The 22,670-nt window shown below is 42.8% G+C and overlaps 5 protein-coding genes across 5 annotated transcripts; 1 reads left to right on the top strand and 4 right to left on the bottom strand.

The window, feature by feature from the left end:
* The first annotated feature begins 1,789 nt into the window (after positions 1-1,789).
* Positions 1,790-3,848, top strand: LOC124097893 (histone H3.1). Its single transcript, XM_046452472.2, is given in 3 exon segments — positions 1,790-2,153; positions 2,229-2,239; positions 3,096-3,848. Coding segments are annotated over 3 exon segments (657 nt in total). The 5' UTR covers positions 1,790-1,824; the 3' UTR covers positions 3,413-3,848.
* A 6,369-nt stretch (positions 3,849-10,217) lies between these two features.
* Positions 10,218-10,637, bottom strand: LOC124097890 (histone H4). The gene has a single exon (XM_046452470.2). The coding sequence runs from the start codon at positions 10,586-10,588 to the stop codon at positions 10,277-10,279; it is 312 nt and encodes a 103-aa protein (XP_046308426.1). The 5' UTR covers positions 10,589-10,637; the 3' UTR covers positions 10,218-10,276.
* A 2,894-nt stretch (positions 10,638-13,531) lies between these two features.
* LOC124097861 (histone H3) lies at positions 13,532-14,047 on the bottom strand. Its single transcript, XM_058581998.1, has one exon. The coding sequence runs from the start codon at positions 14,002-14,004 to the stop codon at positions 13,594-13,596; it is 411 nt and encodes a 136-aa protein (XP_058437981.1). The 5' UTR covers positions 14,005-14,047; the 3' UTR covers positions 13,532-13,593.
* Positions 14,048-14,929: 882 nt separating this feature from the next.
* Positions 14,930-15,438, bottom strand: LOC124097867 (histone H2A type 1-B). The gene has a single exon (XM_046452445.2). The coding sequence runs from the start codon at positions 15,412-15,414 to the stop codon at positions 15,022-15,024; it is 393 nt and encodes a 130-aa protein (XP_046308401.1). The 5' UTR covers positions 15,415-15,438; the 3' UTR covers positions 14,930-15,021.
* Positions 15,439-21,881: 6,443 nt separating this feature from the next.
* LOC124097884 (histone H2B type 1-B) lies at positions 21,882-22,506 on the bottom strand. The gene is given in 2 exon segments (XM_046452463.2): positions 21,882-22,238; positions 22,240-22,506. Coding segments are annotated over 2 exon segments (381 nt in total). The 5' UTR covers positions 22,441-22,506; the 3' UTR covers positions 21,882-22,058.
* Positions 22,507-22,670: the final 164 nt, after the last annotated feature.

The raw sequence follows: 22,670 nt of genomic DNA, 5'->3' as shown, positions 1-22,670 counted from the left end.
AACTTACTCCTGCGGTCCGGCGCGCTTCTCTGGTTCTGGGTGCCCTTTCATCCTCAAACCCGAGGTCTACAACCTCCATCCACTGGCAGCCCAGAACCGCCCATCCGCCCTAGCAACGCAGACTTGGGCTCTCGAAGGAGCCTAGGAGAGGCAATCATTAAACGTTGGAAGGACTAAGCGGTTCCCTGAAAGGCATTGTATCAAGAAGTTAGGTCCCCTTTGTGTGAAAACAAGAGGGCACGCCCCTGACGTAAGATTTCAAGGCAATTTCCCTTTAATTTGTGTTTGACAGTACATTAACTTCAAAAGCAACTGCATGATAAAACGATTTAACATTAAGAACTAATGGCTATAAACTAAAGGACGAATGAAATATTGTTAAACTGTCATCCTTTTCTACAACACTGCCCTGGGTAATGGCCCAAGGACTCCGGGGAACAAGGCAGTGACTTCTCATTCCCTCGTGCATCCTTGCAGTTTTCAAAAAGTCCGCACTGGCCTATGACCCCTGAGATTTCCCCACTATCTTTTAGAGCACGAGATAATGTAATCGTCCCAGACTCCTATTGTGTCCATCTTCTTTACTGCCTCGAATTTTATTAAGAAGCTGTTTCCAAATACATTAAGTGATTTCTAAGAATTTGGAAGATCAACTGGAAACGGAAGTAAGTATCTTACTTTGAAAGGGATAGTAAATTACAAAGTGCACGTTCACAAGAAAGACTTAAATTTTTTTTTGTTAAGGAGACTTTGAAAAACATAAGCCTTTCTTAGTGTAATAAACAAAGCATGTAATAAAATGAAGCTTTTAAAACGGAAAGACTACAAATTCTCAGAGGCATAATTGGTTTCTACACTGCTTTCTCATTCAAATAATGGTTTGTCTTTGTTTCCACTGTGTTAAAAAGGGCGGCTTCAGATTAAGTGGCACCCCTCCACACAAATGAAGGATGCTAGATGTGCTTTCTAAATGGCTACCAGAAAAAAATAGAATAAACCAATGAAAAGATAGAAGCTTCTGTTAAAACAATATCCAACATTTTAATGTTTGAGGCACAATTTGCAAGGTTAAATTATGCTCTTTGCAGTGTGGACTCCAGTTTCTCTTAGTCGAGGTCCACCGCCTGCTTCACGAGGGGCCACGACTTCAAGCTGGGTGGGCTGGCGCGCTACTGTACGTGGCGGCAGCGCTGGAGTGGCAGCCACCGCCATTTCTCACCTGGCAAAGCGCTAAGTATAGAATTCAGGAAAACATTGATCACCTGACAAAAAGGACTCCTATTACAGACTCGTTTGGGAGAAATAATATTATTTACTTTACGAGATTATGCTTTTGCAGGTTTCAACGAAGGTCGTTAGTCAACTAAAACATTACTAAAGGAGTCGCTTTTAAAGACACTAACCATGAATCGGGTACTCGGCATGATACGTCAAGAACGTTTCCGGGGAGCGGGTTAGCAATGTTCACTTAATCGTAACACTCCCCGGGAACTGAGGGTTAAACAGATTGGAGAACTACTGTAGCATGAAAATCAGGGTCTAATTTATAAATAGATAAAAGTACGCTTTGAGATTATAAGGATCAGATATGAAAGACGAAGAAAGTTAAAAAAAGAAAGAAAAAAACCGAAAAGAACAGAGGGTATAACCGAGTAGCCAATGAAACTGCATTTTTTGGACAATTTCACAATAAACCAATCAGAGCCTGCTACGTAGAGCAAAACATTTTTAATCATCCAATCGCTGCACTTTACATACTATAAATATTAGTAATGCAGCTGACCGACATTTCCCTTGCTGTTGGGTAGCTTCAGTTTTACTGAAATGGCTCGTACTAAGCAAACGGCCCGTAAGTCCACTGGCGGCAAGGCCCCGCGCAAGCAGCTGGCCACCAAGGCCGCTCGCAAGAGCGCCCCGGCCACCGGCGGCGTCAAGAAGCCTCACCGCTACCGGCCCGGCACCGTGGCGCTGCGCGAGATCCGCCGCTACCAGAAGTCCACCGAGCTGCTGATCCGCAAGCTGCCGTTCCAGCGCCTGGTGCGCGAGATCGCGCAGGACTTCAAGACCGACCTGCGCTTCCAGAGCTCGGCCGTCATGGCGCTGCAGGAGGCCTGCGAGGCCTACCTGGTGGGGCTGTTCGAGGACACCAACCTGTGCGCCATCCACGCCAAGCGCGTCACCATCATGCCCAAGGACATCCAGCTGGCCCGCCGCATCCGCGGGGAAAGGGCGTAGTTAGGTTTACAGTTTCATTTTTGCCAAAGGCTCTTTTCAGAGCCACCCACATTCTCAAATAAGGCAGCTGTGAAAGCACTTAAGAAGGCCAATCACTTAATGACATTGCACTTCACCACTTGTTCTTACATGCCATGGGGAGTTTGAGGGACATAAGTAGTACACTTCAAAGGCTAGAACGACCGAGTTTAAGCACCACAGGAATCACATCCCAATCCTAAATTTAAAAAGAAATTTGTTGTTTAGCTCAAATAAATCACCATGAGGAAGACTGATAGAAACAAGGCTAATTAGTGGGTTAATTCTCTGATGGGATTAACTGCGTGGCAACTGAAGGTCAGTAGGGAGTGGCCAGAAGAGATGGGCTTTGGGATATATCCTGCGAGCCACTTGCCTTCACCACACTCTTCTGCCTCATCTTAAGCCCCAAGGAATGCAGCTGGCTGTCTAAGGACTGAGACCTCTGAAACTATGAGCCATCTAAACCTTTCCTCCCATAAGAAAAAAAATATATATATATGGACAGACTCCAGACCCACAAGCCCCATTTTTTTCACCACATAAAGACATTTAGAATTTCTCACTTAAAATGTTTTTGCAGTAAATGAATTTACATTTAAATGCTAAATTAGTTCCGGAAAGAATAAAGAAAGCAAAGACCAGTGGCAGAGCTGCTTTGGCGCCTCCCGCTTCCCGGGGACTAGGAGGAGGGCTTAGGGGCGGGGACTGTAGACGTCACGTTTCCCGCCCGCGCGCTTTCCATTCTTTACATTTGCTAGGGGCGGAGAGGAGGGGCGAGGTAGGTATATAAGGGTCGGCTCTGCGTGGCTTCCTCACTTGGTGTTGGGTTTGATCTTCAGTAACCATGTCTGGTCGCGGCAAGGGCGGAAAGGGCCTGGGCAAAGGCGGCGCCAAGCGCCACCGCAAAGTCCTGCGCGACAACATCCAGGGCATCACCAAGCCCGCCATCCGCCGCCTGGCCCGCCGTGGTGGCGTCAAGCGCATCTCCGGGCTCATCTACGAGGAGACGCGCGGCGTGCTCAAGGTGTTCCTGGAGAACGTGATCCGCGACGCCGTCACCTACACGGAGCACGCCAAGCGCAAGACGGTCACGGCCATGGACGTGGTCTACGCGCTCAAGCGCCAGGGCCGCACCCTCTACGGCTTCGGCGGCTAAGATGCCTGGTTTTCACCGTCGCTGACGTTACTCCATCAAAGGCCCTTTTCAGGGCCGCCCAACCACTCAAAAGAAAGAGCTGTCGGACCGCATGGTAGCATAGCCGGAGAGACGCGAATTTAAGACTTGTATCCACTTAGTCGCACCTGTTTGCTAGGTGAGTAGGGCCCACTTAAGGAAAGTGAACGAAAAAGAAATAAGTATTGTGTAAGGAACTTGCATCAGTTTCCTACGAACAAAGAGAATCATTACCCTATCAGGAAGCCTATCCGTGGGTAACAGCCAATCAGAACTGATGACCTAATGTATCTGAGAGCCAGAGAAGGGGGATGGGTAGGCTGCTGCTAGGTTTTTGACACTGAAAAGCCGTTTTAGAGCATTTTCTTGTGCATTGAAACTAGATGGAGAGACCACGATCTGGGTTTGGGGAGAAAAGATTCCCCTCTGTATTAACACAAACCTTTTCAATTACCCATACTTTTTCTCCATTAGAGAAGAATGAAAATTAGGGTGTCCTAAAATTTGTCATGATGGTTGAGCTGACTACACTAAAGATTCAGGAGTTGCACACAAGGTGGGAGAATTGACGGTATTGACAATGTAAACTATCAATAGAGACAGTTTCCATTTTTCATTATTTTTCAGCATGTGTATACTTATATATAGACCTAGTCTATAGATCTAGATGTATATTTGCGGTGTGTGTGTGTGTGTGTGTGTGTGTGTTTAGGTGTAGCAGAGGCAGGCAGCGTGGGAGGCAGCAGGTGAGGTTGGTCAGGACAGATGCTGCTGGTCTGTGAACGTATGCCAGATTGAGATGTATGGACTTTGTGGTCAGTCATTATGGCCACAGTTTTCAAGGGTGTTTCTGATGCAGCTGTGTTCATATAACATCAGGTTTCAGGATCCAGCTAGAATAGGGATGTGGACTGACTTGATATTCGCTAATAGGAAGCCTCTTATTCTCATCTGAAGAGACACTCAATTGCTTCTCTCACTGAGTTCCTTTTGGTATCATTTTTGTAGGGGGTGACTTCAGGCAAGGCTGAATGTCTCCTTGATATTGGGGTCCCGTTTTCTACCGGATATTTTTTTTGGAGGAGGGGGGGGGGGTGATGAAAGTACCTAGCTTGGCTTAACTAAACACAGACAATGGAGAGAATTCATAGCTACATCCCGAAGGGTTTCAGGAATTGAGTCAGGAGAAAATACCAGCCTGGCTGGGAAGGTGGTCATTTTATGTCCTTTTTTGCTGGTGTCCTTTAAGAGACACTCAATGTCCTCATGCAATGTGCCTGTGCTATTATAGACAATTAAGATCATCAGTGAGCAAATTAAATTTTACTCTCCTAATGACTAGCCAGTGGAGAAAGACATGTAGTTAACAGGTGGCCTATATGGAAGAAGTGGTAGCTTCTCTTCTGGTCTGTCTGGCCTTTTTTGTTTGCTAATAGGGACATACTCATGTAGTCATAACCACCTCTGCTGTGAGTAGAAACCTCTGAGCCTTCCTCAGTCCTTTCATGCAATTCTTGCTGAATTTACAGTCCCCGCCTCATCCTTCAAATCCAGACAAACTGCCATGCTGACTGGAGAATCACACTGGTGGGTCTGGTGGAGGCCTGGGGACTCCTGTGGAAGATTCATGAATACGTTTACTTAAAAACCCTCAGAAACTACATGCCAGACCTTAGCCCTGTTCTAGGTGCTAGGGATACTTCAGGAACAAAACAATGTTTCACTCTCAAGACATTATAGTCTAGTTGGGGGAAGACAGACAATAAAGAAAAAAGATTATATGTATATTATAGAGAAAATAGCATGCACACAATCTCACACATACACATGCTAGTTTACAAATGAGCATATATATAAAATATTTTACAAAGAGTGAGTGGTCAAGGGAGATTTCTTTTATAAGGAGGGTAATTTGAGCAGAGGCCTGAATGAAATGAGGACTAAAGACTTGCAGATATTAAGATAAAACAGCTCCAGGGAGGGAAAAAAAAAAAAAATGAAAGTGTAAAGACTCTGACTCTGGGAACGTCTTGTCCATTTCAAATACAATGAGATCAACTGGAAAAAAAAAAAAAATGTGATGCAGAATGAGGTCAGTGGATAGCCAGGATTCAGATTTGGTTGGTGTTAGGGTAGCTGGTACAAATATTCGCCAGAGACACAAGCAAATGTTTACCAGCAAAGAATATCTGTCAAGCTGCCCTTCTGCAAGGCACAGCAGCCTGCTGAAAAAAGTAGTTAAATTATATAGTCATATACAATGGAGTAGTTAAAAAATAACCCATCTGGTCCTATATGATTGTTACTTGACGTCATTGTTGAGGTTTCATGCCGGGGTCCTGCCCTAGCGGGGTCCAGGGAGTCCTGAAGGATGAGTGGCCTCCGCGAAAAGATGAGACAGGAGTCGTTTCCTTGGAGCAATCTCCAGAGAGAGAGCTCTAATGCAGCTTTCTCTGGGTCATCTTTTATTACAATTTTTCTCATCATTATAGATCCAGAATACGTCATTGATTACACAATTTCAAAACTTTGCCAAGACATAACGTTTCCTTAACCATAATTAGGGGTATAGAAAAATGTAACATCAGTTTACATTTTTACAGGATGTGACTTTTTAGTTATCAATCATTAATAAAATGTGTCACTAGTTTACATTTTTTCAGATTTTCCCAAGATGTACAATTTTCTTATTAACTAATGCAAAACTACGTAACCAGACTCTAAGTCTCCTAACCTATCATTAACCTTTAAGTTTAAAGTATACCTGCACTTTTATTTCTAATCTAAAATTCCCATCTAAAAAAGTCCCCTTAAATCTTATACTTAAAATATCCTAAAGTTCATAAGCCATTCTTAAAACATATCAGAAACCCATACAGCTAAAAACTTAAGAATTCTAAACCCAAGAATCTAAATCGAATAATACTTCTAACATTATTCTAAAAATGTCTTATAAAGCTACTTTAATTAATTCCTAAATTTATTCTCATAAAACTGGTTGAGCTGCTTTCTCAAAGAGTTTCTTTGTTTCTCAGTCAAGGTGCACTAGTTCTTATGTCTTTATAATCTTTCTCAATAAAAAGTAAGTTCTAAACATCAGTCCACTTTCTGCCAATATTAAGTATGCTCATCATAAATCCCTATGTGTAGTAAAAGAGGGTTTATACAAACGAAAAGAATGTATCCTTATATGTCTTAACTTTCGTAAGTGTATAACATAACTTTCCTTAAACAAGAATGAAACTACATATGGTGGGTTTTGTACAATGAGGATAATGATTAGGTTTTCTAAAAGGCCAAAAATATGAGCTTGGGTTCTAGTTGATATAAACAATGTGGTGCCTAAAATTCTCCTGACCTTTCAGAGAATGATTGTTGTCCATTATCAGTTTTGTCCTCAATGTGCTGAGATAGTAGAGCAGCTTTCTAGTTGTCCTTGATAAGTTGAGGGGTAGTAGAAGAGCCTTCAAGGCATGAACTACCTGTTATGTTCTGGCCATCTGAAATTCAATTTGGTTTGGCATTTAACATACTCACGCCTCCTGTCAGGAACATGAGCATGTGCTGGGAGCCATTAGCCAAGTAGGTATGACAATTTCCTTGCCAGCGTACCCCATGTTGCTTAGTGGAAGGACTCGTGGAAATAGGACATTTTGCAGTGACATTGCATGTAGGTGACCTTGCTCAAGGACCAGGGCGGATCCGGGTTTAGGGTGTTCCCGGTTTATAATCCGGGTTTAGGGCATTCCCGGTTTAGGTTCCAGGTTTAAGGTTTAAGGTTATTCCTGCTGGGAATAGGGTGTATCCTGCTGCCTGAGTTCCCCTTGAGTTCTCACGGGATTCAGACAGTATTTTTGGGGAGATAGAAGCCCAGTGGAGGTGGATTTGGGGAGAGAATGTGGATTTCCCCAGAACGTGATTGTAGACGGCTGGTGTGAGTTCAGGAATAAAGAGTTGCTGTTTGAATCTACAAGCTGTGTGGTGGCTCGTGATTGTGTGCCCAGCCAGACTGCGGCAAGCATGAGAATGAAAAGTCCCAATTATATAAAAAGGGTCTCATGGTTTCAGTTTCCCACCAACCAACACAGCTTTGCCAGCATTCATCCTCACTGTGACCCTGTCAAGACAGTGAGAGAGAGGCTTTGCCAGCACTTATTTTCACTGTGACCTTGTCAAGTCAGTGAGAGGGGATCACCTTCACCAGTTTCAGTAAAATTAGGGACTCTTTCTGCCTAAAAGGAAGGTCATGCTGGGTGGGCAGGTGCTGATTTTCAAAATGGAGTTACTTTGGCCCAAGGATCTTACAGTAAGTCCTGTTAGGTGGGTTGACCACATCCTGGTTTGGTTAGTACTTTCCAGATTTTATCACTGAAAGTTCTATATCCTGAGTAACCCCCTCAAACTCAGGCAAACTGGCATGACTTTCACCCTACTTGAAGACTGTGTGATAAGGATACTTGCTTTTATATGAAAAGGATTAAAAGCCGCTGGAGTGTTCTAATTAGAAGATACATAGACAGAATATCTTGTAAAACAATCATCTTGCTTCTGGATAGAGAAAAACAAAAACCCAAAAACTCCAAGGGAGAGGGGTCAAGAGCCAAAGCAAAAAGCCTAGTTAGAGGTTACTGTGTAACCTCAGTAGGGGAGGCTCCCACAGTGGGATCTGTCTCTGTTTAGTCTTGTAAAGCAAAAAACAAACAAACAAAACAAAACAAACAAAAAAACCAAACCAAACCAAACAAAAACAAGAAAACACCTACATGTCCAAAGAACTGAGAAGCAGAAACCTTGCTCAGAAATCAACTTCGCAAATTATTAGGGCTTGATGGGTTATAGACACGGGCTAAGAGTAATGAGAGATGGGCTAATAGGAAGGAGGATCAGCCATGTGTTTTCTTGGAATAGACAAAGATTTCCCAGAACTGGGGCACTACTGCTATTCATTCCCTTTGACAATGTGGTGTTCTTGCCATGGCAGCGGGTAGGTGTGTCAGTTAGCATGGAGATTATACTGAAGTCTGAGTTCTATTAGAGGTCTATTCAAGCAGCTAGTTTGGTGCTTTCATCCTTGAAGGAGAAAGAGACTCAGCAAGCTGACCCTGCATATGTTTCTGGACAAGATGTTTCTCCAATGATGAGCATGTCTACATGCAGAGCTGAGTAGAAATCTGACCCAAAGGTTAAGGCAGCAAAGGAGACAGACAATCTGAAGGCAGAGATGCCAAGCCATTCACCCTGTTCCAGTCCTCCACTGGACATTTGCAGGACCAAGAGTCTTTTGAGGAATGGCACTTATAGTGAACATGAAACTATTTCACAAAACAGAGAATATTCAAGAGGTGAAACTGAATTCTATTGCCAAGAACCATGAAGAGGTCCAAGGACTGAGCCAAAGTACACACTTGTAGGACAACTTCCCTCTTTAGTGGAGCTGCACTGTGATTCATTTGAGAGAGAGACATCATATGTTATTTATCAGGTTCCTTTTGATGAAATTTTGGCACTTATATTCATTCACTGCTGCACTAAATTGGTTTGGATTTTTATTTTAAGCCAGTCTCACCATTTAAAGTCTTGCCTCAGTCTCCAAGGGAAATTAGTTCCAGGACTCCCCCAATCCCCATACCAAAATCTGCAGATGCTGAAGTCCTTTAAGTACAATGACACTGTAGTATTTCCCTACAAACTTCATGCATCCTCCTAAACAGTTCAAATCATCTCTAAATGGTCTGTAATACTCAACACAATGCAAAAGTTTTGTAAATAGTTGTTACAGTGTATTATTTAGGGAATAATGACAAGAGAAAAAGCCCCCACATGTTCAATACTTTTTTTTTTTCCCATCCACTGTTGATTGAGTCCAGGTTTGTAACCTATGAATATGGAGGGCAAACTGTACTTTGATGATGTCTAAATTTTAATCTTCAGCCCAGACATGGCACTTAACTCCTCAATCTCACTTATTTGACACTCTATTCATGATCAGACCTATTTTCAAAGTAACCACACATTCTTTAAAATTTATTTTTGAAGTCATCATCAATACATTTCTCAAGTGTTTAATCAAACACTGCAAACCCAGTTGGATTTTCTAACTTGGGCATCTAACACTTACAACCTTGTTGTGCTGTCTGAAATTTTCCTGAATAATAATGAACTAGTGAAGTTTGTAATTTATAACACGAACTGGAATGAGCTAGAAAGAGCACCAGTGATCTGTGCATTCTCAGAGGGAGCTTCCTACCCTCTCAGTTGCTTCAAGGTTAGGCCCTGCCACAGGCTGGGCCCTGAAGCTGACAAAAGAATTAAATACCACGTGGAACACTCCTCAAGTTTAGCAGGAGAAAATCTGCAAACTCTGGTCAGGCGGACGGCTCAGGAATCCCAGCCGTGGCTGGAAATGAGCAGTGTCGGTGTCAAGGAATCTTCAAACCTTGGACCACAGGCCCTGGGTGATTATCAGCACAACGGAAGGCGGAAGCCAGACGGATTGTGCAGTGAGGGAGGACTTGACCAGGGGGAGGGGAGGGTGGAGGCAAGTATTCTCTGCACTCCCAAACAGAGCCTCCGCCATAACACGCAGTTCAGAGAATGCGGATTCTCCATCAGCAAAGTGAGGTAGAGGGTCTGTTCTACAAAGCAGTGGGAATGTCATTGGAACTTTATCTCCCTACTTCCCAAGACTGACTCCAACTCCAAGTAGGCAAAACAAGGACACTCCGATAGGCACTGCGCACAACGACAGAGAAAGGAAGCCAATACTGCAGCTCTCTTCACGAGTTAGTGGGCGGCCCTAAAAAGGGCCTTTGGTAAAGAGGACAAGGGTCGGGGAGAGCAGAACCCTCAGCCGCCAAAGCCGTAGAGGGTGCGGCCCTGGCGCTTGAGCGCGTAGACCACGTCCATGGCCGTGACCGTCTTGCGCTTGGCGTGCTCCGTGTAGGTGACGGCGTCGCGGATCACGTTCTCCAGGAACACCTTGAGCACGCCGCGGGTCTCCTCGTAGATGAGCCCGGAGATGCGCTTGACGCCGCCACGGCGGGCCAGGCGGCGGATGGCGGGCTTGGTGATGCCCTGGATGTTGTCGCGCAGCACCTTGCGGTGGCGCTTGGCGCCGCCTTTACCTAGGCCTTTGCCCCCTTTTCCGCGGCCAGACATAGCTAAGGTTTCAGGATTAGAACCCTAGAAGAGCGAAGCTACTCACTGAGGCACGTACTTGCACCACGGCTAATTATACTCCGCCATCGGACCTGGTTGAGAACTGTAAGCGGGAAGCGAAGAGGAGGCACGGCTGAACCTTCGCTCCGCCCCTCACTGGGCAGTGACCCGAGGACCCAGAGAACTGGATACTTCCACTTTTGAATCTGTTGCCTTGTTCCCTGTGGTTGACTATGTGATCTCTGAAGCTGTCGCTTTGCCTAAGAATTTCAATAAGGGCTCATGTTTTAATAACAAACTCTTGAAAGACCTAAAAATATCATATTGATAATTTAGATAAAAGTTCTTTTTAAAAAGGCTAAAGAAAATCATCCTGATCTTTATTTTGTTTCAAAAATGCGGAAGTTGAAATCCCATGAAAGATGTCCTCCCTAAAATTTAACAAAAAGCACCATTCTTGGGCTGGGGTTGTGGCTCAGTGGCAGAGAGCGCTTGCCTCACACATGTGGGGCACTGGATTCGAACCTCACCACCACATAAAAATAAAGATATTAAAAATAAAGACTACCATTCCTATCACGGATAGGAACTAAGGCTAAAGATATTCTGTACAAATAAATCCTGTTGTAACTCTTTGTCTTTTCTCTGCCCAATATAATGCCATACCTCAAACACCTTTGCTTTCTAACATTCAGTATATAAGTAATTGACTAACTGCTTTTTGTCATCATCTCCTTGTAAGGGTTCTTATACCACATGAAACTTGTGTCAAATAAATTTTTAAATAAGTCTCCTGTTAATTATGTAAATTTCCACTATGCTGGTTGAACCAGGATCCTAAGATAGAGATACAGTTTTGCTACCCTTTCAAGACATTCTTTTTCATTAATAGGGAATGTTTGTATGTGGCCCTGTAATTTTGCTCCCCCTCCTTCATTTGTAAAACAAGTAAAGATAACCGTTCATGGAAATTTTGTGAGAATTTGAATTAGCAAACATGAGTAAAATGTTAGAACAGAGACTGTTCCAAAGAAATGCTGCATAAATGTGGTTAATTCTAGCATGTTTTACTTTGAAAATGCGCTTGAATTGTGATATTGACTTATGCTCCTCAATTTCGGTGTCTTACTACCAGTACAATATCACAGCAGACATTTATGTATTAATGAAGATTTTTTTTTAAATCACAGCGTGTAATAAAAGATATTGCAAATTCTTGTTTTTTAAAAATTACATATATGTGTATGTGTGAAAAAAAAAATATATATATATATATTTGGGGGGGGGGTCTAGGTGTAGTAAGAATCATACCCTTTGGACTTTCCCACAACTGAGTCTGGAATGCAATTCAAATCTCCAGATCACCATAGGCTTCTCCCGATTGTGTTAATTTTCCCTTAAAATGTGCATTAAGCAGAATAAGTTAGACACTTTCATTGTAGAAACTGAAAGGCCTGCTTCTGAATTTTCATCTGACCAATACAGCCTGAACTTCTTTTTCTTCTTGAGGATCCTGGACCTTTCACAAAAGAATCCCAAATCGGGCTGAGGTTGTGGTTCAGTGGTAGAGCACTTACCTAGCATGCACTAGGCACTGGGCTGGATCCTCAACACCACGTAAATGTAAAATAAAGATATTGTGTCCAGCTAAAACTTAAGAATAAACATTAAAAAAAAAAAGCCTCCCTAATCAAAACAGATACCAACAGCATTTACTGTGAACTTTGGTGTAACATCACTCTTTGGTGCTTGGAGAAGAAAAACCATGTTTAGCTGAAGACCCTGAAAGAACAAACACCTAATGTGTATTCTCTGTACAGTTAGAGGGAGAAAAGACCGGACAGGATCCCCATTGAGGTTTTCCAGCTGAACCTGAAATTTTGGCATGAAACAATTTATCAAGACAAAAGCACACAAATGTATTTCATATAAGTTTTATGAGACAGGTTAGCCTCTAAGTTGAAGAGAGATGTAATAGTGTCTGAACAATGTGATGCGGCTTATGGAAAGTGGGAATTATTTTAATTATATCTGTTTATATGGAATCATCTCAGCTATGACTCCTTACTGAAGAATATTTCTTTTCTCTTGGTACAGGCACAGCATCAGCATTTTTCATAATGAAATAATTTTGGTTTTAGGAAACAGAGGGGAAATTAGAATGCCCTTCTTCATCTTCTACTTTTAAAGACCTTGGGCTCAAAATAGTCATTATGCAAAAGTAGCCAGTCCATGGGGAAATAAATGCCATTTCTGCCCAAACTAAAAACCCCCATTTGCTCTCCAGCCCTCCCAGATCATTTCCCTAATACATAGCAGTAAGTGCTTAACCCAATATTAAATGGTGGCACTAGTCTTTATTAAAATGTTCAGTTGTTCAGTAATTTTTTCCCTTGCATATGAACTTCTTCTATTATTTAATTTTTAAATATGTGCTCTAATTTTATTTCTAAGCTGAGATCAATGCAACTTAGTAATGCCAAATAGAAAAGGATTTAAGCAAGCTAAAGCTTGGATTATTTCAAATCTTTAAAAATCAAAGGGCATAGTGGAAACCAATTCACAACTTGGGGAAATTGCTATATGCCTGAAAATGCTCGTATCAGAATGATTATCAGGTTACCTCCATTTATGATAACTAGGAAACTAATTGGTCTTAGATGACATCATAAGTTGGGAGCAAGCCCCACCCAAATGCATGTGCAAGAGGCTGGCATCAAGTCTTCCAACTATGAGATTGACAAGAGCAAATTCGAAAATTATGCCAAAGTTTTTTGCTGAAGACTATGTAGCACTGCAGAAGATGTCAAGTAAATTAAGACTGAAAGCAGAAGCCATTTTTCCCCCATATAGAAATATGGGGGCTAAAGGGATTATGGTTAATAGCCAAGTTAGATACAGTTAACTGCCGTTCTTAAGTGTTCACAGCTGCTTTCCGTGTAACACTTAGGTGGCTCTGAAAAGAGCCTTTGGGTCATTTACACTAGGCCGGAATTGGGTTGCTTTTATGCCCTCTCTCCCCGGATGCGGCGCGCCAGCTGGATGTCCTTGGGCATGATGGTGACGCGCTTGGCGTGGATGGCGCACAGGTTGGTGTCCTCGAACAGACCCACCAGGTAGGCCTCGCTGGCCTCCTGCAGCGCCATGACGGCCGAGCTCTGGAAGCGCAGGTCGGTCTTGAAGTCCTGCGCGATCTCGCGCACCAGGCGCTGGAACGGCAGCTTGCGGATCAGCAGCTCGGTGGACTTCTGGTAGCGGCGGATCTCGCGCAGCGCCACAGTGCCGGGCCGGTAGCGGTGAGGCTTCTTGACGCCGCCGGTGGCCGGGGCGCTCTTGCGAGCGGCCTTGGTGGCCAGCTGCTTCCGCGGCGCCTTGCCGCCGGTGGACTTACGCGCTGTCTGCTTGGTGCGAGCCATGCGGAAAGCCGAAGGAACGTCTTCACAGACTACTGTGAGTGTTAAAATCCACCCTTCCTTTTATACAATCAGATTACTGACTATTGGGCCCAAGAAATTCAAAAGTACCCGCGCTTTTCCTGGATTGGTTCATCTCCTTGCTGAGGTCTCCGGATAAAGAGCTGCCTACAGGCTGATGCACAAATCCGACACCCTGCTCTTTCCGGTAGCTATTTTCACATTCTTTTATTTTTCTTTTTTGAGTCTGTGTCGGTTGTAAACGAAAGTATTGCACCACAATGTCTGAAGAGACAACCACACAGATCTACAATATCCAATAGATGCTGGCAAAAAAAAAAAAAAAAAAAAAAAAAACCGTATTAAAATATCTTGGAAGCCATTTAGGGAAACTTGGTGGGTGGGTTTCATTTGAAATGAAATTTTACCTGGGCATGGCACTAGTAGGGTGGACATTGTAAAAATTATGGCTTTGTAGGATGAATTGCTGAAAGTTAATCGCTAAGTTCATTTTGCTCTTCATTGCTGTATTTGGGTTTTGATTTACACTGAGGATAGAACCCAGTACTTTGAGCATGTTAGGGAAGTGTGCACTGAGCTATATATATCCAACTGTTTTTGTACTCAGGATTGACCCGTGGGGTGTTTTATGTAGAGCAACATTCCCATCTGTTGAGGTCTCACTTGGTTAGCTATTCAACTTGCCATATACAGCGGCTTATGTGAAATAGGAGGGATTCATCGTTTCCTTCTCCCCACAGTATTCAACAACTTTCGTTTCTGCAAAAGGTTAGTAATCCCGCAGATCCCGCAGCACTACGTTTTGCTGTGTAGCCTTTCTCCCCACCTGTGATAATTAAACTATTAGGGACAACCAGTCTTCTTTTTAAGGCTTAACTCTAAGCATAACAGCTCATTTCACAGAAATAGTGGGTGGCTCTTAAAAGAGCCTTTTGTTTATAACCTTGATAATTTTTCCGGCTCATGGAAAACTGAAAGAGGCCAGTAGTTATCAACGCCTTATTTTCCCTTGGCCTTGTGGTGGCTCTCGGTCTTCTTGGGCAGCAGCACCGCCTGGATGTTGGGCAGGACACCACCCTGAGCGATGGTCACTCGGCCCAGCAGCTTGTTGAGCTCCTCGTCGTTGCGGATGGCCAGCTGCAGGTGGCGCGGGATGATGCGCGTCTTCTTGTTGTCGCGGGCCGCGTTGCCAGCCAGCTCCAGGATCTCGGCCGTCAGGTACTCGAGCACAGCGGCCAGGTAGACGGGCGCGCCGGCCCCGACCCGCTCCGAGTAGTTGCCTTTGCGCAGCAGCCGATGCACACGTCCCACCGGGAACTGGAGACCGGCCCGAGAGGAGCGAGTCTTGGCCTTGGCCCGAGCTTTGCCGCCCTGCTTACCGCGTCCAGACATTTTAGTTTGGCTTAAGAAGACAAAAAGATTCTACAGAAAACGTAGGTAAAATGCCATGAAGGCCTGGAAATGAGACATATTTATACTGATTGGAGGTAGGCTGTGCGGAGCTCTCCTATTGGCTAATGGGAAATACCCAATGGGCAAACAGAATTTGAATCCTTCATTTGCATACAGCTCTTCCATCTACTGTAAGGTTTGTGTTTTATCCAATCACCAATCGTACATGATGAGCCTTACTTCAAAACCAATAATAATTGCATCAATTCAATTTTTTTTTCTTTTTTTTTAAACCAACTGTGGGCTGGAGTCTTTCCGCTCATTGTTGACTTTGGGCCACTCGTTCCTTTCCGGAATTGAGATTTATAATTTTCCAAAGGAATGGGTTCAGAATCTTTCCCAGAAGGCCATGAAAATGTACTTCTTAACTTCACAACGGAAAAGAGGGAGGAAGGGAACAAATGATTCTTCATCACAGCCCACCTCTAATTTCACGACTTGAACAACGAAAATAGGGCAAGGACTGCATTCTGGATGCTGGAGAACTGATAGATTTTTATTTATTTCCCTTGCCCAGGGTAATACTGACTATCACCTCCAGACTGGAAAAAAAAAAAAAAAAAAACCAACTTTTGCATGATTCTCCACTACCATTCCTAACCTTCCTGCCCTTGAAATTTTCTCCTTTGATTACAAACAGAATTCTGCTTATTTCTGAAACCTCTCCACCAATCTCTACCCCCTTGAATTTATGAAGTTGATAATTTACCAACTAAAATTTTAGTTGAGAGGGAATACTTTCCCACCACTCTGAGGGTTTGACAATCAGTCTGTGAAATAAATAGACAAGAGCATATTAACAGGAGAAAAGGGTATGTGGATTATACAAGAAAGAAAATGAATACTCAAAAGCCCAGTGAGCTCTAGAAGCTGCTATACTCTTCAAGGGGGCATGGTACCTGGGGGAATCTGATTTTGAAGAAAGAGATAGGGGTCCTCAGGATACAAGATAGTCTGCTTGGCACTGTATTGACCTCCAGTCTCTTCTATGATATATGTCATCTTCCCTGTTTGATAAGATTCCTAAAGGAAATTTATGGCATCCTCTTTAGGCAGGTAAAGTGATTCCATGGAAAAACTGGGTTTGCTCTTCAACAAGTGCCCTCAGTTGGCCATAATCAACTTGCCCAAGTGGAATGCTTAAGGATATTATTTCCTGAATCCTTTCATAACGTTGAAGCTCATAAATAAATATGAGGAGTCTCTAGGTTGTTCTAAGAAATGAGAAAATACACACTATCTAGCACAGAAATACTCAAGTGAGATTATATAAAATGAAACACTATTATAAATATGACTACGATTCATTAATTGTTAGTAAGCTCTCATGTCAAGGAACATAAAAATCAAAAAGAGATAGCTAGGAGATAAAGTACTGTTTTCCATTTTATGTCACATTAGACAGGAACAGATGGCACCCAGTTGGAGGGGGATCATTACTTCTGAAGGCTCAGATCCAAAGATCTACTCATACTCAAAGAAGAACATATGAACAAGGACTTGGGTGTGAGAAATCTGCAGCCTGGGGATGCTGCTTAGTGTTAGAGAATTTCCTAGCATCATGTGTGAACCCCTGGGTTCCATCCCCAGCACCAATTTAAAAAAAAGAAAAAGAAAGAGAGAAAGAAAAGAAGAGAGAGAGAAACTAACTTCCATGAACACATAATCCTTGGGAGACAAGAGATGGCAGGTTCATGACCAGTCTGGGCAATTTAGAGAGACCCTATCTCAAAAAAAAAAAAAAATAAATAAAAAATAAGGGTTAGGTTTTAGTTCAAAGGTAGAGTACACCCAGGTTGATTACCCAATACCTAGAAGGGGGGAAGGAAAGTACAGAAAAATAAATTCTGATCTATTCTTAAGTCACATTTGTAACTGAACAATGATTTTTGATCCAGGGAAACTGGCAGGAGAGTAAAGGTGCTCATTTTCTCTTAGCAGTTTGTCTTCTCTCAAATCTTCTGATATATGACTTTCAATTATAGTCAGAGTTCTATTATTTTTAATGACTGTCTTCACTTTCAACACCACCAAATATATATTTAAGACATTTTCCTAAAAGGTCGACAGTCTTTTGAGAAGTGAGGACACACACACACACACACAGATATATATATATATATAGATCAATAAGCAGCGTATCATTTGCATACAAAATGAAGATTTGAGGGACATTTAAGAATACAAGAAGGAGAAGACTGATCACCATAAATTATAAAAATCAATAAAGTTTATGAAAGAGGCATGTGTTCAGCATTTATTCCACATACATCTAATAGGACCTGCTAAATGTCAGTGACCCTTCTAGGTGCCTGAAACATGGTGGGCAAAGCTGAGAGCAACCTGGGCCCTCTGGGTACTAATTTTCTTGTTCAGAAAGCTCACAAAAAGATAAAAGGTGTACATGGTACAATGTAGAGTTTTTTGTAATGAGTGCTGTGGAGAAAAATATTGGAAGGAAAGAAGTTGGCATGAACAAGGTGGGGAGAGCCACCATCAGCAAAAGGAGACATTTGAGTTGAGATCTTATGGGTGAAGAAGTCAGTATGGTGGGCTAATTAAATACTTCAGTATAATGTCAGGTGTATTGAAAAACAGAGGGATGTCAGAAGCCAATGGTCAGAAGTTATGCTTGTTTAATTTCCTGAAAAAATAGGCTTTTAGCTGGAGCAATGGAAATGTATAGGGTTACATAAAAATAGAAGCCAACATTAAGAGCTGATTCAAAAACCCAGACTAGAAGAAGGAGTGGAGTACATGCAGCCATAGCATCAGGATTCTATATTGATGCAGTCACAGATGAAACAAACAAACGAAATCTTCCACTGATGCACATCATCTTGAGTCAGATAAAGCAACAAGCACTTGGCATCTGGTATTCAGGAAATAACTTGATGAAATACTGTCATCAAGATTTACAATGTCAGTAAATTCTAAATACCTTTGGGAAAAAAAAAATGTGTGATTTAGGATTTAGAGAGATATTGGGTGTCACCTGTTCCATTCAAATAGGACAGAAAAAGTAGCAATAATAACTCCAACCCCTTTAGCAGTGAAAGCAAGACAACTCTTGTCCCATGGTTGGCATAAACAATGAAATAAATATATATATTTTTTGTTTAATACAAGCAATGAAAATATGTGACTTTACATCCTTGGGGAAAAAAATTCCTTCCTTGAGGTTATTACACAGGGGGAAAATTTTTTCCTCTACTGATTCTTGGTTGTTGGTTTTGTCCTATCATAATAGATAGACAAGATAAAAGCATATCAATTTATTTAATTTTTTTTATACATGGCATAGAAGCCTTAAGAACACTTTGACCTGCACACATAAGTTGGACAGAGTAGTAAACTGTGAAAACATGACAAGACCAAGCAACTTAGACTAGGGCAGAACTGACAGCTAGTTTAGCAAGGTTGGTTTTTACAGAGTTTTTCCCACATTGACTCCCTGATACCATCAGAGGATAGGAATATCTCCTTTCTCTAGGTACAGGTAAGAAACTTTGCACATGGGAGTTTAACATGAGACAAAATTGTGCTGTCTTCAATAGCGTTTAACTCAATTTTCCAAGTTAACATATTTTGAGGTGATAAGTTTCAAACTCCTTCAGTCAATTAAGGGCTGCTTTGAGACAATCCAGAAGGCACAAGTCATCCAGCCACTGTGCAAATGTCACTCTTGTGGCAGTAAATCTAGCTCAACATAAGGAAACAGAGACTACAGGTGGTGATAATTTGGAAATTAACTTGAAAATAGAAGTTGGAAATATACTCTCCCATATCATGACATAGAAATAATACATAAAAATTATTTCAAAAGCGTAAAGACATTTAATTCTGAATTCAGGCAAAGTAGACCACTTTCTTTCCATTTCTTACTAAATAGTTAAATATCCTTGGCTGGCCATACTGGTGCACACCTGTAATCCCAGATACCTGGGAAGGTGAAGTAGGAGGATATCATGATCTAGGTCACCCTGAACAATTTAGGGAAGGCTTGTCTTGAAATAAAAAATAAAATAAGTTTGTGAATGTAGCTCCGTAGATGAGCATGGCCTAATAGCGGGAGACTCTGGGTTGGATACCCAGTACCCAAACTAAAAATAAAAATTTAAAAAAAGAAAAAGAAAGGAAAAAATCAATTCCTAAACATTATCTATAAGACAAGCACAACAAGACATTGAAAGGTGGAGGAAAGGCAGGTTTGCTATTGTGACAGTATACTTTCCATAACTGTGACAAAATACCTGAAAGAAAATGTGCGTAAAGGAGGAAAGGTTTATTTTGGCTCCAGCTTCACAGACTTCAATCCACATTCACTTCCCACCATTACTATGGGCTGGTGATGAAGAGAACATCACGAAAGGGAGAATGTGGTGGAGCAACACTGCTCACCTCAGGGCCACCAGGAAGCCAAGAGGGAGAAGCCCAGGACAAGACATGCCCTTCCCAGCGGGGCTGGGGTTATGGCTCTGTGGTAGAGCACTTGCCTAGCATGTATGAGGGTCTGGGTTGGAGTCTCAGCGCCACTTATAAATAAATAGATAAAATAAACGTCCATCAACATCAAAAAAAAAGATATGCCCTTCCAAGGTGCTCTCCAGTGACCTGCTCCCTCCACCTAGGCCCACATTCACCCAGTGCTGCTCTCAAATCATGAGCACTCTCTGGACCTGGACCTTCTGTTATCTGTGTCACTGTGGGGCCTTCCTTTTTCCAAAATCTATCAACCTTTCCTCAAATTGAAACTCTCCCACCACCTCGCTCCTCCTTTTCCTGTGTTCAGGCATCTTTGTTGGTTAAAGAGGCAAATCTTTCCATTACTAAGAAGGAGATTTGGATTGTAGTAGTTTTCTTTTCTTTTTTTTCCCTTTCATTTATTCTGTACCTGAAATACGCAACTCTTGAGAAAATGTGAGAATTTATTATGGAAGGGGTTAGATAAAACCTGGTTTCACCTAAGTTTGTGGGCTTGTTCCCTGGCTCTGCCATGTCCAAAGATGAAGCTTTAACAGAATCAACAAGGAAGATTTATGATCATGTATGGCTTCTCCCTACTATCCCCAGAGCCCAGACATCTGATGAGAGAGAGAGAGAGAGAGAGAGAGAGAGAGAGTAGGTGGGGAAAGGCCCCCAAGCCTTTGTAAAAGACTAAGTGTCAGCACCAATAGTAAAAATGCCTACCTTTGAGTGTAAGAGGACTGAATTTTGGCTTGGGATTATCAAAGAAAGTTACAGTGTTTAGGTTTTAAAAAACAAAAAAAAACCGAGAATTCTTGATTTTCTATTTGAAAGAAAAACAAATAAGGAAAGGAAAATAAGAGAAAAGGAAGGATGAAAAAAGGCGAAACCAAGGTACAAAGAAAAGCTGGGGAGAAAATCCCACCTCCTTCTACTTGAGAGATCACTGAAGACTAGTAGGAATGTTAACAGATCTCTCCCAGGTGTTCCTTAAACTGCAGGCTTAGTGGTTAATGTTTTGAGGGGAAGGATGGGCCGACTTACAGTCTAAAATGCAAAAAAAATTGATTTTTAAGACAAGTATCTCTTTTACAAGAGAATTTTGCACATGCTGATACAAAGTGCTTTTCCTACAGTGGTCCGCTGACATCATGTGTGGGATCCAGGCATTTTAAAATCTTCTTTAAAGGGGGCTCCTATTTGAAAAACTCTCCCTTAAATTTTCTTTCATATGAAAACGTTACTGAATCTCACATGTCGCTGGGAAATATTTTTTTCCCATATTCACTTATAAGGTAGAAGCCCACTCCCCGGGCTCCGCTCGTCCCCAAACCCCGACCTCGGACCCAGACAGGCTGCTCTGAACTCCTCTCGACCAGCACCCTCCCAGAGTTTCTAGTCATTACTTTGGGAGTCCTGGATTCTTCGGAAAAGGCCTGGGGAAAACCACTGTGTTCAAAATGGGCCCTCCCAGCCTATTACCAAGGAGCGCCAGATAAGGGCGCGAAATTCAAACCCTTTGTTCCTCTGAGCTCCAGAAAACATCCACGCCCTTTTCTAGGCAAAAGCCGGAACCGGAAGTTTGAGACGGCACCTGCGGGTCCGAATTTACGTGAGTTCTAGTTGTTGTCAATAATCACGAAACTAAAAATCACTTTCATGGTGCAGAACTGAAGGTATGCTCCATTGAGGTCCCAGAAAGACCACGAATCTCGCTTCTTGTTGCCCCAGTGTCTACCACATAACTTGCAGGAGCAGTTCCAGCTTCAGGAATTAACTTCTGCCTCCCGCCTGCGCGACCCCCAGCCCCTCTGCCTAAGGATCCCCAGTAATTCCGTACTTCCCAATCCCTTATTACTATCTCCTTCAGAAATGAGTTGGGTCAGAGAGAAATAGTTGGAAAAGCAGCCTAAGGCTTATGCAGCGACAACTAGCGGTAATTACAATAACGATGTGCTTTATTGGGAGCGACAGACCTAGGGAAACCTCAGCTATAAACTGGTCACCGCCAACTTCTAAGTTTTCCTCATTTCTGTTACAAAGTGGCAGAACTTTCTTTCAACAAAGTGGGTGGCTCTGAAAAGAGCCGTTTGATGACAAGGGGCCTGCACAGGGACTCACTTGGAACTAGTATATTTGGTGACAGCCTTGGTGCCCTCGGACACGGCGTGCTTGGCCAGCTCCCCGGGCAGCAGCAGGCGCACGGCCGTCTGGATCTCCCGGGACGTGATGGTCGAGCGCTTGTTGTAGTGCGCCAGGCGAGAGGCCTCGCCCGCGATGCGCTCGAAGATGTCGTTCAACGAACGAGTTCATGATGCCCATGGCCTTGGACGAGATGCCGGTGTCGGGGTGCACCTGCTTGAGCACCTTGTACACGTAGATGGAGTAACTTTCCTTGCGGCTGCGCTTGCGCTTCCTGCCGTCCTTCTTCTGTGCCTTAGTAATGGCTTTCTTGGAGCCCTTCTTCGGGGCCGGAGCCGACTTTGAGGGCTCAGGCATAGCCGTCCTTAACAATTGTCTAAGTGATATTTCTACTTTCCACAACAAAGTAAGCAAGAGGAACAGGCTTGAGCGGGTGAATTTATAGCGCTGTAATTCAAATGAGGGTTTAAAAGTTTCCACTTCTGATTGGATTCTGAAAGCATGGGGCGGAGTTATGCAAATAACATTCTCTCTTTCTATTGGATAGAAACACAACATATTTTGACCAATAGGATGGCTCATTTTCA

This window comes from Marmota monax, unplaced genomic scaffold (assembly GCF_021218885.2).
Source record: "Marmota monax isolate L192 unplaced genomic scaffold, Marmota_monax_Labrador192_F-V1.1 WCK01_AAM20220418_F8-fsc00141, whole genome shotgun sequence".
NCBI lineage: Eukaryota > Metazoa > Chordata > Mammalia > Rodentia > Sciuridae > Marmota > Marmota monax.
The sequence above is the reverse complement of the archived record's forward strand: the minus strand, read 5'-3'. Positions and strand labels throughout refer to the sequence as shown.

Coding starts and splice junctions, on each gene's coding strand:
- LOC124097890 (XM_046452470.2), bottom strand. CDS start 10,588: ATGTCTGGCCGCGGAAAAGGGGGCAAAGGCCTAGGTAAAGGCGGCGCC.
- LOC124097861 (XM_058581998.1), bottom strand. CDS start 14,004: ATGGCTCGCACCAAGCAGACAGCGCGTAAGTCCACCGGCGGCAAGGCG.
- LOC124097867 (XM_046452445.2), bottom strand. CDS start 15,414: ATGTCTGGACGCGGTAAGCAGGGCGGCAAAGCTCGGGCCAAGGCCAAG.